Source organism: Pimephales promelas, chromosome 14, assembly GCF_988280905.1.
Source record: "Pimephales promelas chromosome 14, fPimPro1.hap1.1, whole genome shotgun sequence".
Classification (NCBI taxonomy): domain Eukaryota; kingdom Metazoa; phylum Chordata; class Actinopteri; order Cypriniformes; family Leuciscidae; genus Pimephales; species Pimephales promelas.
Window position 1 is genome coordinate 19,731,037 of NC_142782.1, and position 16,758 is coordinate 19,747,794.

The window sequence follows — 16,758 nt, forward strand, 5'->3', positions numbered from 1 at the left end:
TATATTTTAGACATGTTGGAAATGCTAGTACATATAAATAAGGCCGTACTGCCAAAAAGGGTGAAAGAATAAAGGAACGCCTGTTTTATGTGGTTTTGTATAGTCGAAAATGACACCGTTTCATCAGCTTCTGCTATATGCAAACTCAGGAATTGGATGTCCTGTTATTTCTCCATGTTGCACAAAGAGATATTCAGAAATCACGGGAGATTTGCTTGTTTTAGTAGCACCTCCATCAGCACTGCAGTTCAGTCCGGGGCAGGTATAGAACAAGCTGTTTGTTTTTCCTGATACTAGAACCAATACTGAAGTCACGTATGAGATCGGTCTGCTGACTCTGATTTACTTTGCTTATTTTATAATGTCGTTTTAACAGACATTTTGATTTGATTTCTGAAAATGTGCAAAATAGCCCAAACTCTGTTCAGATGGAGGAAAGGGTTAGCTTTCGCTTGCATGTCACCCTACTGATGAGGAAAAGTGTTGATTGAACCACCACCGTCGGTCCTCCAAGTGAACACTTATTCTTCAGAACTGATTTAACACTTTCAGCCGGTCCACAAAAATCCCCCTACTTAATTTTATTAGGAAATTACAGCTGTGCTTGCCATGACGACGAGTCCACCATCGTTAAGGCGTGCCCTCAGGCATCAGCTGCATTGGTTTTCTTCCACTAAGTGTAACATGAGTAACTTATTGAATATCACACCTCACAAAACCATTGGAGAATGTAGTATAACAATAAACTCCCACTTGGAATGAAGGTCTGACCCCTGAAAGAGTTCCCACATGCTCCTTTCCTTGACCTAATTTGAAGTGTTTCACTACATACTGAAGCAAACAAACATGGCTGATCCCACTTCCCACATTGTGTTATTAATGATGTTTTTAGATCTTGTCATGATAAACACTAAAAAATTTGACAGCAAAGACGGGTAAAATGACACAAATAGAGATTAAAGAGGAACTAGGTTACAACATGTGGATGTTAGGTCTGTCCCAGGCACTGACAAATGGGATTTTTTTTTTTTTTTTTTTTTTTAGCTGTTGGGGAATGAGGCAGATTCTCTGTTTGATTGCCAGAGTTCAGTGTCATTTCATCTGTTGTTTAGAGAATGGAGAGCTTGGTAAACAGTCAGTCGTCCTACATCTGCCTGCTGTTTATGTGTGTTAGGACTCGAAGCCCTTGAAGCTGGACCACACAAGAAAGCTTATTGAGACTGCAGTAAGATGTTGAGTGATGACAAAACAGTCCTCTCACTTTCATGTTCTTCTTGCTGATATAAACATAAAACATTGTGCTTGTTTATTTCAGCAGAACATTTCCAACATGAAAACAATTCTTTGGCTCATGACTACATGCAGCTGTTAAATTTAGTAAACAAAACATGTACAATTTTATAACACGAATCCCCCGGTTTCACAGACAAGTCTCAAGCCTAGTCCCAGACTAAAATGCATTATTGAGCTGTTTTAACTGAACGCAGGCATACAGTAGCTATAATTGACCATGGGCCATTGAATTATTGAACAATAATTCACACCCTGCGCCTCGGGTGCGCATTATTTTTCTATAATTCAACGACGCAGAGTCAATTATTTTCCGAATATCACACCTCAAAACATTGTTCAGATGATGTATTTCAAGACATTTGTCAGGTTTTTGTTCTTTAAACAGTCGTGTGTGTATGAATAATTTCTTGCTCATCTAATCCCACGTCGCCGGTGTTTTTTCCCAAAACGTCACTTTAGAGAAAGTGACTAGATTTGGGGTTTTAATTTCTAACTTTTATTTTGCTTATCTGCAACTTGGAAGCTTGTTTTTTTTTTTTAAAAAAACGTGACATTTTCAGAAATCACTGATGCAAGCATAGCTTAGACATGATGAACAATACATTTCCCAGTGTTTTTTTTTATTTTAATTACTTAGTCATGTTCCACATAAATTTATTTTCTGCTACAGGCAGTATCATTATAAATTATCAGTGGAAGTTCCCTGTAGTAAAAACACAAACCTCTTTAATATGAGCGGAAACTTGTTATCCTGTCAGCTGTATTTCAATCAGGACAGCACGCTTAAGGGTGAACAGCTTTATTAACAGCTACATCTCAAATGGAAATCCCCCAACTGCACTTGTTTGTGTCCTTTAACTGCTCAGCATCTTCAAGAGATCTTTGAAATCTGAATCCATACACTACACGTGACGCGCTTCAGGTTGCAGTATCAAAAATACGCCCTCTGCTGGCCACATCAGAGTCAGAAACAAAACTAATGGCTCTTTTTTAAAGTTAAATGAGATATAAAGTAATTACTGCAGTTACTTTACAGCAAGATCTATAAGAATGTAGAGTGTGGCGTTGTGAAGTGTGTAATGCTTGTGTTAAATGAAGAATTTGGTCAAATTTGTCAACTCATATCTGCAGACTTTTAACTGTTCTTAAAATTGTTCTAAGATATGTTAACATTTATATCAATATAAATAAAATAAAAAAATGTGCGTTCTTGTGCATCATTGCAGCTACAGATTGATTAGTCACATAAACATCAAAATAATGGGATAATGAGAAAAAATACATCATCCTGAAGCTTTAAAAATCATGTGAAAGTGCATTTAACCACTATGTGGCGCCAAAAACACTGGATGTTTCAAATGAAAACATGATTTTGCTCTTTAAATAAGACCAAACATTTTCTAATCTTAAAATATAGACAAAAAAATAACAAGGTCACATCTCTTCGACTGTCATTCGGCCTTTGTGAAACTGACCTTGTTATCAAGGTCGGTTCTGCTCAACTATCTCCTGTCTACTGATATGATTATGATTAATAATTATTACATCCCATTATCAACACTGATATGGCATATTTTGAAAGACCGTGGCCTGTCAGTTGTTTCGTCCTCACACTTTCTTTTACAGTCTTTTATTTTTGCATTCTGTATTGTCATAATTAGTGCAAACAAACACAACAGTTGTAGTGTTTAAATGTTCAATACTATTTACTCTATACTTTGAGAATGACAACTCAACTCAGCTTTCGACCCTTTCCTTCACATATTCCTTAAAATGATGCTGAAACGCTTCATTGTGCAGGACCCAGGTGGGAATGGACTGCACAATCCCGCCCTAGAATTAGGAGAATTACACGTTGGTCAGAAACAATACATGCTCAGAAATCATCACACACACTTTAAAAAAGGGGGTTTTCACAGAGAACCTTTCAGTGAACAGTTCTTGAATGATTTTTTCTTGAAGAACATAATCTAAACAACATTTTCCCACCATAAATAAATAACCTTTTGTGCAATGGAAAGGTTCCATAAAAGTGCACTTTAACGATATTAATAAACAGAGGTCATTACCAATATGGTATGAGTGACACTGCCATATGTTTGGTCACCAGCCCTCAGATACTTCAATGAGCTCCTCACAAACTCCTCAGCTGTGAATGTAACCATATCTGGCTTCTGATGTCCCGTCATTGACGTTGAAACCCCAAAAGGAGCCACTGTCTGAGAAAAAAAAAAAATACTTTAGGGAATGAAGACATTGATATCTTACTTCTGGTTAGCAGATATGTAAATTTCATATACACACGCAAAAACCACATTATTTAACCGTTGTGTGGTTAGTACACTGTAAAAAAAATATTGATGGTTTAACTTTAAAAAAAAGTTCATTGAACTGGAAAAAGTGAGTTAATACAATGAAGGAGAATGATTTAATCATCAGAAACTCAAAATTATATGTTATCTGAACTAAATGAATTATTTAAGTGTATTTGACAAAAGAAAAAATGTTGTGATTACTAAACTGTAAAAAAATATTGTTGGTTTAACTTAAAAAAGTAAGTAACCTGGGTTGCCTTCAAATTTTAAGTTGATTGAACTGGAAAAAGTGAGTTAATAGAATGAAGGAGATTAATTTAATCATCAGAAACTCAAAATAACAAGTTATCTCAACTAAATAAATTATTATAAAGTTGATTTGACAAAAGAAAATATGTTGTGATAACAAATCTTGAAAATATTTTTTACAGTAACGTTTTTTATTCTACCTGAATAATAATTCCCTTGGATTTATATTCAGCTTGAAGACCCTGTGAAAATCTCTCCACAAAAACCTGAAAAGATATATATTGAATATATATTATGGATTTGAGATGTTGACATTGCTAATACAGTGCTTTTCAACTTTGTGTAGATGTTTTTACCTTTGATGCTGAGTACAAAGTGTAAAGAGGGCAGGGTATTTTGGCTATTCCAGAAGACACATTCAGAATGACTCCTTTTCCTCTAAGGAAATACTTATTGTCAGTGTGCTTGTCATATATTAAAATGGCATTTTTATTTTTTTCGAGATCCTTTTCGACATTTCTTTTTACTAATAAGTAACATTGCACTTACATGTCCACTAACTCACATTAGAATATAACTAGACTCTGCTTAATATCTGTTAACAGTTTATTTTGATGGACCCCAACAGACATTTTACTAACACGTCAACTTATCCTACTAACCCTAACCCCTTATTCTTAAAACCCATCTAAGAGTCTACTAATATTCTGTTAGTTTACATGTAGGTACAACATTACTTACAGTCAACAGAGTTCTAAAGGTGATCAACAAAATATGTGTGGAAAATTACGAGAACACTAGTCAACAGAGAAGGCCAAACCTTTGCTGCATTCCTGGTAGGACAATTCTGCACATCTAAATATGGAAAAAAATGTTAGTGCATTCTATTAAATCAATCTCTTTCGCACTGAACCAATGGTTCTCAACTGGCTTTTAGGATTTTACGTGAGACGTAAAGCGTATTATTTAGCCAAATTTTTAACCAAAAAAATTAAATAATAATAATTCAAAAACTAAAATGTTACATATATATCCAATGCAAAAGTTTACCCTTAAAACTAACCCTTTAATACTTAAATAATTAATAATTTAAAGAGTTAGTTCACCCAAAAATGAAAATTGTGTCATTCATGACTCACACTCATGTCGTTCCAAGTCCATAAGACCTCCATTCATCTTCGGATGAATGTTTTGAAGCATCGAAAAAAAAACATTTTGGTCCAAAAGTAACAAAAACTACGACTTTATTCAGCATTGTATTCTCTTCCAATTCTGTTGTCAAGCCGCGTTCAGCGATGCTGATGACGTAAAACGCTGCTGACGTGTTATCTGGTACACCCGAGCTTCATTTACAGTCTGAGGGAGACGCACGCTGTAATTGATTGACAACAGAACCGTAAGACAATACAATGCTGAATAATGTCGTAGTTTTTGTTATTTTTGGACCAAAATGTATTTTACAATGCTTAAAAACATTCTAACTAACCCACTGAAGTCACATGGACTACTTTGATGATGTCTTTATTTCCTTTCTGGACAAGGACAGTATACCGTACATACATTTTCAATGGAGGGACAGAAAGCTCTCGGACTAAATCTAAAATAACTGTGTTCCAAAGATAAACAAAGGTCTTACGGGCTTTGCCATTAATGACATATTTTTCATTTTTTGGGTGAACTTACCCTTTAAAAACACAGTGAAATGGACAATTCTATTACTACAAATGATTTATTTGAATACACCATTTTTTTTCATGTGCCCATCATCAAAATAACTTCCCCATGCTCTTGCAGCATCATCTCTTCTCTTCTCTTCTCTGATGACATGTTTACTGGTGTGAGGATGGGACAACCTGTTACTCACATCAGATCACTGCAATAGCAAACCACAACCATCTAATAATTTCCTAATTTTTTCTTGTTCTAGAAGCCATTTCACTCAGATGTATGTCACAATAGGGAAGAAGTTTTCAGGAAACACAGGACAAGATGTAATACATCCTTTAATTGCAAGTGCGTACCAGGAGAATGTACTTGCCCTTGGCAGTGTAGTTGGCTCTGTTCCTGTTTACCAACTAAACTGCCTTTGTCCATCTTGCTGCTAAAAGACTATTGTAACTTCCAACTTTCATTTTATGCTGAGAATTTACAATTTTTCTGGTGGACTTCGATGAAAAATAGGTGATGATTGATGGGTGATTTTTGCTAACTATGCACAATTATATAATTTGTTGCATATAATTAATTGCATTTTTTCCTTGTTTTCTGCAACCTTGTCAGAGCTGTGACTCCATTTTGTATGTGACCACTGCGACCCACCAGTTGACTTCCTTATCTATTATTCCTTATCTATACATGTGTGCATTTAGCAGACACTTTTAAAATAGAGTAAAATAAGTATCTCTTCACAGAGCCAACAATATTCATAGTGTGCATTTCTGTTAGCATTTACTCACCTTAACCATGGCTTTTACATTGCAGTTGATAACAGCATGTATTCTCTAGAGGCCACCACATGAAACATATAAACAACAGTTTCTGATAAATATTTTGTAATAGGCCTACCATACAACTATCGTACTATATTTCATTTGTGATATTTTATAAAAAATAAATAAATAAATAAATAAATAAAATAAAAACATGCTTCCATGTAGTTTTACAGAGCATTTTTCAATTTCCAATATCTAAAATAATTACTACTACTATTGTTAAAGGTGGGGTAAGCGATATTTCAAAAACGCTGTTGGACATTGTTGGTATTTGAAATCAACCCAAACAAACACATCCCTCGCTTCAATCCTTACCGCGTCGGTCTCAATCCCTGATTGCCGGTGTTGTGCCGAATTTCGACCCCCTGCCAAATGATTACCCCCCTCGTTGAAGTCAGTACCTGATTGCCTAATCCTAACCCCACCCCTAATCTTACACCTACCAATACTAGGGGGGTAATAATTTGGCGGGGGTCGAAATTCGGCACAACACCGGCATATCCAGAGCCATAAGGTTTTGTTTTTGTGCCTAAGCTGTGCTCTCTCTCTCTCTCTCTCTCTCTCTCTCTCTCTCTCTCTCTCTCTCTCTCTCTCTCTCTCTCTCTCTCTCTCTCTCTCTCTCTCTCTCTCTCTCTCTCTCTCCCTCTCTCTCTCCCTCTCTCTCTCTCTCTCTCTCTCTCTCTCTCTTCATAGGAGAAATGTTTTCCACCTGATGCCAATAATCAATGCCCTGCTGTGATTGGATGATGGGAGGGGAAGAGAGTATTTGAACAGCAACCATCATCAGAGCTGTATTGGAAAATTTAGTTCAGAGCCTTAAGAATCAGTATTGGTGCAGTTAAACCAACACCTACTAATGAGTTGTTGGTAGAAGCCGATGAGTTACCTCTTTATTTAAGATGTTCAAATTTATCATTTAGGCCTATATTGGGTAAAGCTAAAAGGATCTAGATAGGTACAACCCACTTTAAAGGTGCTAAGTGATAACAAAGAAAATGTAAAGGATTTGGTTGGAATATTTGAGCTCGTTCTCATCCCAAGGCATCATATACTGTATGGCGCTTTTGCCAAAGCATAGACATCCAACACACGTGGTACCCTTTAGCGTTTGAGTGAGTATGAAATTGTCATCTATATATATATATATATATATGTGTGTGTGTGTGTGTGTGTGTATATACGTGTATGCGTTTAACAATTATTATTAATATTATTATTTATTTATTTGTATTTATTTTTTTTAGACCTGAAGTATGTAAAGCTCTGATAGTACACACTCCTGTACAGTAGGTGGCGGTATGCACCTATAAATTCTGGTTTGAGATCCGCCATTAAACTACAGCTTTGAGGGCTCATCTTCAAACCCAGACTTGATGTTGTGTTGAAGCAAGTAGTAGTTGGTGTTGTGTATCTTTACCTCATTTGTGTGTTCTATTTAAGTAGATTTTTCTCTTTAGTCACTTTTGATCAGGCAGGAGTTAGTGTTGATATCAATTATTATTCATTGAATGGTTCGGCTTGATCTGTTTTTATCTTGGTTTACTTGAAGTTTGCTAGTTAATCATTTATTTCTTTATTTGTGGGGTAAGTACGGAGGTGGGTGCCATTTATTTTACAACTTGACCTTTTCTCCTGTTTATGTTAGCAAGGGAGTTTGCTTATTTTGCTGTACTCTTGTTTTTCTTTTAGTTTAAGTAGTTTTGTTAATAAGGAGTTAGATTGATTATGTTACTTGTTTAGGCAATTCCCCCTTCTGAATCTGATACACCTCTTTGGCTTAATTTGTAAATAACTACTTTAATGAAATATTATGTGGTTATTTGGGTTGTTGGGAAACAATTCTGGAGACCGGGTGGGTTCATCCTGTTGCACACTCATTTCACCACCATACATTTACTGTTGTTTTCCTCCCCTATACAAACCAGGAAATTGTAACACACTAAACAGCACATTCTCTAGCAGTCGTCAGCGCGACTATCGAGCTGGTCTCCGTAATGCACACAATCCAAAGGTGGATGTCTGATTAGCAGACACAGGCGCAACAAAATAATGCTTCATTAAAAAATAAAGCGCAGATAATGAACATATGACAAGGAAGCACCAAAAAAGAACGTACAGTACACAATAGTAATTATAAAACAAGTGTGTTGCTAGTTGCGAACAGCAGCTCCAAACAAACAATGACACTCAAACCCACGTCACGTGTGAAGCGGAATCAAAGCAACCTCCTGCTTAGCTCTCTCCAGTGCTAGAAAGGGTCCTAAAACTCTTGGTCAGTCACTCATAACCCTTTATTTCCAGTGATTTCTTCTGAGCTTTTCTCTTTTGTATTGTCTGATCATTTCTGTAGTCTTTCTTTAAATCTGCCTCTTGCTCATCCTATCTCCTCCACTGTCATACAAGCATTAGGGGGCCTAATACTGATTGGCTACCCATGTTTGTTGTTGTTTCTTCGTTTGTCGGTCCGACTAACTTCCAAACAGCGTTTTTGGTAACACTTTACTTTAAGGGGTGTGCATAAGACTAATATGACACCTTTATAATCATGACATGACGTTAGTTATGAATATGAAGGATTTTTTTTTTTGCATGTTTATGACAACTGTCATTAAGTGTCATTTGCTCAATTATGACATTGTGAATGCAAATATGACGTTGTTTGAGATGACACTTGGACATAAACCAATACATCATAACCTGTCTATGTCTTTGTGTCAAATATGACAACTTGACATTAGTATGACAACACAACATGTCATAAACATGACATAGCAGATTAATTATCAAACTTAAGAAACCACCTATAGCTTTATTGGTTAACAGTACTTTAAACAGTCAGGTGGTTGGTTTTGACATTGGCTGTCATATTTGCATTCAAAATGTTATTATTGAGCGAAAGTGTGAAGCAGAGTCAGAAGCGTGCAGATCCATGTGCAGTATATATTTATTAAGAATAGTCAGACAGGCAGAAGTTAACGATCAGCATTCAATATAGAGCAGGTAATCCAGAGCATAAACAATAAGCAAACAGAGAATCAAAGTCCTAGAACAGTCACGGGTCGATAGACGGGCAATCCAGATAATCAGTATAGAAACGCTCAGAAATGTCGCCGGGGCAAAACAAGACTTCGCACTGATAGAGAGTCAGAGGGCTGCTTATATGGAGAGGTAAATGAGGAACACCTGTGTCGGTGATTAGACCTAGGTACAGGGCTTATGGGAAATGGAGTTCAGTACTCAGGAGACGGAGCTCTGGGTTGAGCGAAGAGAGCCACAGAGGCGCGATTCATGACAGAGCCCCCCTCCTGCGAGCGGCTCCTGAAGCGAGGACCCGTGCGACGCCGAGGTCTTCCACGGGGTCTTGGAGCAGGTCTGGTGGGGTGTTGTTGATGGAACTCGGAGATTAGTGTGGGGTCCAGTATATCCTGAGACTTAACCCAGGATCTCTCATCAGGACCATACCCCTCCCAGTCGATCAGATACTGTAACTCCCTGCCTCGGCGTCTTGAGTCGAGAATTTCCCTCACACGGTAAGCCTCCTCGCCCTCGATGATGATGGGAGGGGAGCTCGTCTCCGCAGCCTCGTCCTGGTCCCTCTCTCCACTCGGAGCTCCGGCGGGTTTGAGTAAAGAGACATGGAAGGTGGGAGATATACTGTAAGTTGAAGGTAATGCAAGACGGTACGACACAGGTGTAATTTGTCTGAGAATCTTGAATGGACCCACATACCTAGGACTCAGCTTCTTGCTGGGAAGATGGAGACGAAGGTCCCTGGATGAAAGCCAGACCCACTGTCCCGGCTGATAGTTGGGCCCCCTCCTCCGATGACGGTCCGCTTGTTCTCTGAATCGTCGAACTGCACGTTGAAGATGAACATGAGCATTATTCCAAGTCTCCTCGCTTCTCTGTAGCCAGGCATCAATGGCCGGTAGATCAGTGGGTTCCCCAGACCAGGGGAATAGAGGCAGCTGATAACCCAGTATGCATTGGAAAGGGGTCAGACCCGTAGAAGGCTTGCATAGAGAGTTCTGGGCGTATTCGGCCCACACCAGGAAACGACTCCAATCTTGCTGATTCTGGTGACAGTAGGTTCGTAAGAAGCGAGTAAGTTCCTGATTCAGCCTCTCTACCTGTCCGTTGGCCTGTGGATGATAGCCGGACGTTAAACTGACATTGATATTCAATTGCCCACATAAAGCCTGCCAAACCCGAGAAGTGAACTGGGCCCCCTATCGGACACAATATCCTCGGGTAATCCATACAACCTGAACACCTGTTGCACCAATGCCTCCGCAGTCTGTAGAGCCGTGGGAAGCTTGACCAACGGAATAAATCTGCAAGCTTTAGAAAATCGATCGACCACCGTCAGGATGGTGGTAAAATTCTGCGATGGGGGTAGATCAGTAACGAAATCGATGGCAATATGAGACCATGGGCGTTGTGGTACTGGAAGTGGTTGGAGTAATCCGGCAGGCTTCTGATGGGATGATTTAGAGATGTTGCAGGCGCTGCATTGGTGTACAAAGGAGATTACATCGGCTTGAAGGGTCGGCCACCAAAACCGGTTCGTCACGAGATGAGTGGTGGCTCTAATGCCAGGATGACCGGCCCTGGGAGTATTATGCACCCATTGTAACACTCGAGTACGCAGACGGGTAGGCACATAAATACGACTTGGAGGACATTCTGGAGGTGATTGTTCCTCGTGCTGTGCAGCCGAAATCTCCGTCATAATGTCCCACTGGATAGGAGCAACGATGAGAGTTAAAGGAAGGATGGGTTCTGATGTGCGAGGACTGGGTGAGCTGTCAAACTGCCGTGAAAGAGAGTCAGCCTTGCCGTTTTTGGAACCTGGACGGTAGGTTACTTTGAAATCAAATCGACTAAAGAAGAGGGACCACCTGGCCTGTCTGGGGTTCAGTCTCTTGGCGGTCTTGATGTACTCAAGGTTACGGTGATCAGTTAGAACGGTGAAAGGTAAATGAGCTCCCTCCAGCCAATGACGCCACTCCTCCAAAGCTGCCTTCATAGCCAGTAGTTCCCGGTCACCCACGTCATAATTTCTCTCTGCAGGATTCAGCTTACGTGAGTAGAAAGCACAAGGAAAAAGTTTTGCTGGATTACCCTGCCGCTGTGACAGTATTGCCCCAATGCCTGTATCGGACGCGTCTACCTCCACGATAAACTCCCGCTCAGGGTCTGGATGGTGCAGAATGGGAGCTGTGGTGAATCTCTCCTTTAACTGCTGAAATGCCGAAACGCTTCTGGATGACCACTTTAACTGATGTCCACCTCCCTGCAGTAGGGACGTAAGTGGTGCCGCGATAATGCTGAAGTTTCTAATGAATCGACGATAGAAGTTGGCAAAGCCCAGAAAACGTTGCAGTTGTTTCACGTTGGTGGGTTGCGGCCAGTTTACCACTGCTTCTACCTTACTACTGTCCATGGTGACTCCCTCAGCACTGATTATGTATCCTAGGAAGGCGATCTGCGTCTGATGGAACTCACACTTGGGTAACTTAGCGTACAATTGGTTATCAATGAGGCGTTGTAATACAGCTCTCACATCTCTCACATGATCCTCAAAAGTCTCTGAATAGATAAGGATATCGTCAATGTAAACAATGAGGTTTTGATGTAGCATGTCTCGGAAGATCTCGTTGACAAAGGACTGGAATACAGAGGGACTATTGGCTAATCCGAAGGGCATCACGTTATATTCATAGTGCCCCGTAGTGGTTGAGAAGGCTGTCTTCCATTCATCTCCCTCTCTGATCCGGATTAAGTTGTAGGCATTTCGCAGGTCCAGCTTGGTGAAATACTTAGCGGTACGGAGTTGTTCAAGGGCAGCAGGGACTAAAGGTAATGGGTAACGAAATTTCACAGTGATTTCATTCAGGCTGCGATAATCAATACAAGGACGTAATCCTCCATCCTTCTTCTTCACGAAGAAAAATCCAGCTGAAGCAGGAGAAGTAGATGGTTTGATGAATCCCTTCGATAGCTGTTCCTCGATGTAGGACTTCATGGCTTCTGATTCGGGTTGAGATAGAGGAAAAATCCTTCCTCGGGTAGGAGAGGAGCCGGGTATGAGATCAATCGCGCAGTCATAGGAGCGGTGAGGAGGAAGTTTGGTTGCTTGGCGTTCACTGAAGGCCACGGAAAGATCATGGTACTGCGCAGGAATCTTCGTTAAATCAAAACTCTCGGAGTGAGTGACAGTTGAGGGTACCCTGGTGAGAGAACGTAGACATTCCTCCTTACAGGCATCGGACCACTGGGTTATCTGTTTCTCAGACCATGAAATGACGGGGTTGTGTTTCTCCAACCAGGGTAATCCTAGAATAATGGGATGTCGTGGAGAGTCTATGGTATATAGTTGGATGCGTTCAGAGTGAAGGGTGCTGGTCTGTAACGTGACTTCTTGAGAGATGTATTGTATCTCGCCGGTGCCCAACGGGCGTCCATCTAATGCTGCAACCGCCATCCGGGATGTGCATGGAAGAAGAGAGAGTTGGTAAGTCCTTGCAAAGGATAAGTCAATGAAATTTCCTGCCGCTCCTGAATCTACTAATGCTGTGGTATTAATCTTCTCATCTCCAAAGCACAGCGTAACCTCAAGTTCCAGTAATTTTAAAGAATTGCAAGGGGAACTCACCGTTGTAGAGGTTCGTGAGATGGGTCGCTTGGGACAGGTCGCCCTCATGTGGCCAGGTTCACCGCAGTACAGGCACAGGTGATTCCGTCTTCTTCTCTCTCTTTCCTCGGGTGTTAGGCGGGTATAACCGATCTGCATGGGTTCGTTCTCCGGGCCTACAGCGGATTGAACATCGAATCTGTGTGTCTGTGGCACTCGCCGAGCTCGCATTAAGTTGTCCAGACGAATGGATAGATCAATAAGTTGGTGAAGCAATTTTCCTTCATCCCGACATGCCAGTTCCCCTTGTAGGTCAGTATTCAAACCCTTCCGGTATAGCAACTTGAGTGGGTCATCACCCCAGCCCGTCTGTGCAGCGAGAGTGCGGAAGGAGAGAGCGTAATCCACCTCTGAGGAAGCGCCCTGGCGTAATGAAAGCAGCAGCTCACCCGGTTCTTTCCCTCCGGCGGGATGTTCAAAAACTTCCTTGAATTGTTGCATAAAACTGTGATAAGATGTAAAAGATAGATTACCTCCTTCCCAGAGAGCTGTTGCCCATTCTAGAGCTCTGCCGGTTAACAAGGAGCATATAAACGAAATTCGACTCTCGTCTGTTTGGTAGAACTGGGGCTGCTGATTAATGAAAATGGAGCATTGCAGCAAAAAACCTTTACACTTGGAGGGACATCCATCATATTTCTCAGGGAGAGATAAGCGGGGATTGTTGGATGAATTACCCACGACAGAAGGAGAAGGGTCTGATTCTGCCGAAGGAATAGCCGCAGCACCAGAAGGAGGCGTGAGTAACTGAACGGACTTCACCAGTTGTTCGGTAAGCGTAGTCAGTTTGACAAGTTGCTGTTGGTGAGATGCCAGGATATTAGCTTGAGTGGACAGTTCTGAAGCTAGATGATGCATGGCTGCTGGATCTTGTATTGGCGAAGCAGAGTCAGAAGCGTGCAGATCCATGTGCAGTATATATTTATTAAGAATAGTCAGACAGGCAGAAGTTAACGATCAGCATTCAATATAGAGCAGGTAATCCAGAGCATAAACAATACCAGGCAGAGGTCAGGACAGGCGGCAACAATCGTAATCCAGAAGAGACAGGCAAGGGTCGGGGCAGGCAGCAAACAGAGAATCAAAGTCCTAGAACAGTCACGGGTCGATACACGGGCAATCCAGATAATCAGTATAGAAACGCTCAGAAATGTCGCCGGGGCAAAACAAGACTTCGCACTGATAGAGAGTCAGAGGGCTGCTTATATGGAGAGGTAAATGAGGAACAGTTGTCGTAAACATGCATAAACCGTATTTCATATTCATGACACATGTCATGGTTATGAAGGTGTAATGCCAGTCTTATGCACAACCCTTCAAGTAAAGTGTTGAAAAACCTAGTTTTTCAAATATCACTTATAACCCACCTTTAATGGGAGCCAATACTAGAAGCATATACTAAAGTTTCATGCCCACATTAAGAGATATCAAAAATGCATAGGGCTGAGGAGGATCCATGCAGGAACAATTTGAAAACCCTTAGTTTTTATGAAGATAAATGATTGCATGAACAATGATTGTATGAACCATAGGTGACCTCACTTCTTCCAAATTAGACGTTTCAAGTAGCTTGCAGGGTATTTGGCTCGGTAGAATCCCAACGTTGTTCACTGTGTTTAAGGAAAAGTAACAGTAAAGCTACTGTTTTTAATATAACTCCAGCTCACAATTTGACACATTGATATCTGATACCTACTGACCTAAAATACCAATATCCAAACCCTCAATGATTTCTTTAATGTGTCCATGTATATCGTCTTTGGTGAAGTCAGCAGCTATTACTTTGACTTTCCCTCCTGTAGTGAGCTCTGTCAGAACAAGAAAAGAAAGCTGGTTGAAAATGAGCTTTAAGACTACAGACAAAGTTAAGAAACTGAAATTTCAACGGTAAACACTTCACCGATCTTTCTGGCTGCTCTGTCAAGCTTCTCTTGATTTCTGCTGATGATGATCACATTCATACCTAGTTTTGAAAGCTGCAAAGAAAGACAGGAAATACAAAGATTGTAAAGTCTTATGGAAACAGCCTACACTATATATCTATAGGGGATAGGCTGGTAATTTAATATTGCTTAAATACAATATGGGATCGAAACAAAGAATTTGGAGCAACCTAAACTAAAGATTACTTCCTGTTCCAGATTGGTTACAGGCCTACTTCACATGTATACTTATATTAATAATAATAATTATTATTATATTATACTTCAGTATGAAGCTTGTTTCCACCACAGAATGAAAAAATAATTGCGAGTTTACATCTCGCAATTCTGACTTTATTTCTCACAATTGCGAGATATGAAATCAGAATTGCGTGTTATAAAGTCAGAATTGCGAGATATAACGTTGCAATTGCATGATATAAGAATTGCGAGATATTAAGTCAGAATTGCGTGTTTTAAAGTCAGAATTGCGAGATATAAAGTAGGAATTGCGAGACATTAAGTCAGAATTGCGTGTTTTAAAGTCAGAATTGCGAGATATAAAGTAGGAATTGCGAGATATAAAGTCACAATTGTATGTTAAAAAGTCAGAAATGCGAGATATAAAGTCAGAATTGTGAGATATAAACTATTCTGATGGGAAAAGTTAGTCTTTTTTCCCCTTAGAATTGGCCTGACCCCTTAGAAGTCGCAATTGCGAGTTTATATCTCAATTCTGAGAAAAGATGTCAGAACTTCGAAATATAAACTCCCAATTATGTTATAAAGTCAGAATTGCGAAGAATTGTGAGATAAAAAGCAATTCTGTCTTTTTTTCTCAGAATTGCGACTATATCACCCAATTCTGACTTTATATCTCGCAATTCTGACTTTATATCTCGCAATTCTGACTTTATAACACGCAATTCTGACTTTATATCACACAATTCTGACTTTATATCACACAATTCTGACTTTATAACACGCAATTATGACTTTTTAACACACAATTCTGACTTTATATCACACAATTCTGACTTTATATCTCGCAATTCTGTCTTTTTTTCTCAGAATTGCGACTTTATATCACGCAATTCTGACTTTACATCTCGCAATTCTGACTTTATATCACGCAATTCTGACTTTATATATCTCCATTGTGACTTTATTTCTCAAAATTCTGACTTCATATCTCCCAATTTTGAGATGAAAAGTCACATTTATTTATTTATTTTTTATTCAGTGGCGGAAACAAGCTTCCATACTTCAGTGTCTCATGATCCTTCAAAAATAATTTGAAAACTTATCAATGTTGAAAACATTTGTGCTGCTTAACACTGTATTTCTGCTTATTGTTTGTAATGGTTATGTTGTATGTGTGGACACTTGTTGTTATTCCTTTGGTTCCCGTGTTTAGTTCCTGTTCCCTTTGTTCCAGTTGCTAGTTGGTTTCTGTGGTTACTCATTAGTTAACTGAACCCGAGTCTGGTTTGGTTTAAGCCCTTTGTTTCTTCTCTTTGTCCTGAATTGCCTTATGTGTGAAGTTGTTAGACTGCTTTTTGCCTTCTGGATTGCCGTTTTTATAAATAGACTAAATTTGCTTCATATGATTTTCTATGTTCTGTAGTGGAAACCATGATATGTTTTCATTTTTCTTTGATGAATAGAACGTTTAAAAAGACAGCATTTATTTGAAATAGAAGTACTTTGTTACTTTATAAATGTCTTTAATGTCTCTTATTTTGATCAATTTAATGCATCTTTGCAGATTAAAAGTAATAATTAGTGTA

General features: G+C 39.6%; 1 protein-coding gene across 2 annotated transcripts in view; it reads right to left on the bottom strand.

Moving 5' to 3' along the window:
- Nucleotides 1-2,076: 2,076 nt before the first annotated feature.
- Nucleotides 2,077-16,758, bottom strand: part of hsd17b3 (hydroxysteroid (17-beta) dehydrogenase 3) — an 18,521-nt gene continuing 3,839 nt past the window's right edge. Inside the window, exons 3-11 of one of the 2 annotated variants that reach the window (XM_039680010.2) lie at nucleotides 14,947-15,022; nucleotides 14,747-14,854; nucleotides 14,589-14,656; nucleotides 6,314-6,358; nucleotides 4,678-4,712; nucleotides 4,214-4,295; nucleotides 4,058-4,123; nucleotides 3,363-3,512; nucleotides 2,077-3,126 (exon numbers count right to left, since the gene is read on the bottom strand). In XM_039680010.2, the coding sequence (XP_039535944.1) occupies nucleotides 3,031-3,126; nucleotides 3,363-3,512; nucleotides 4,058-4,123; nucleotides 4,214-4,295; nucleotides 4,678-4,712; nucleotides 6,314-6,358; nucleotides 14,589-14,656; nucleotides 14,747-14,854; nucleotides 14,947-15,022 (726 nt within the window). In that variant the 3' untranslated portion in view covers nucleotides 2,077-3,030. The other variant, XR_016146505.1, reaches the window with a different exon arrangement.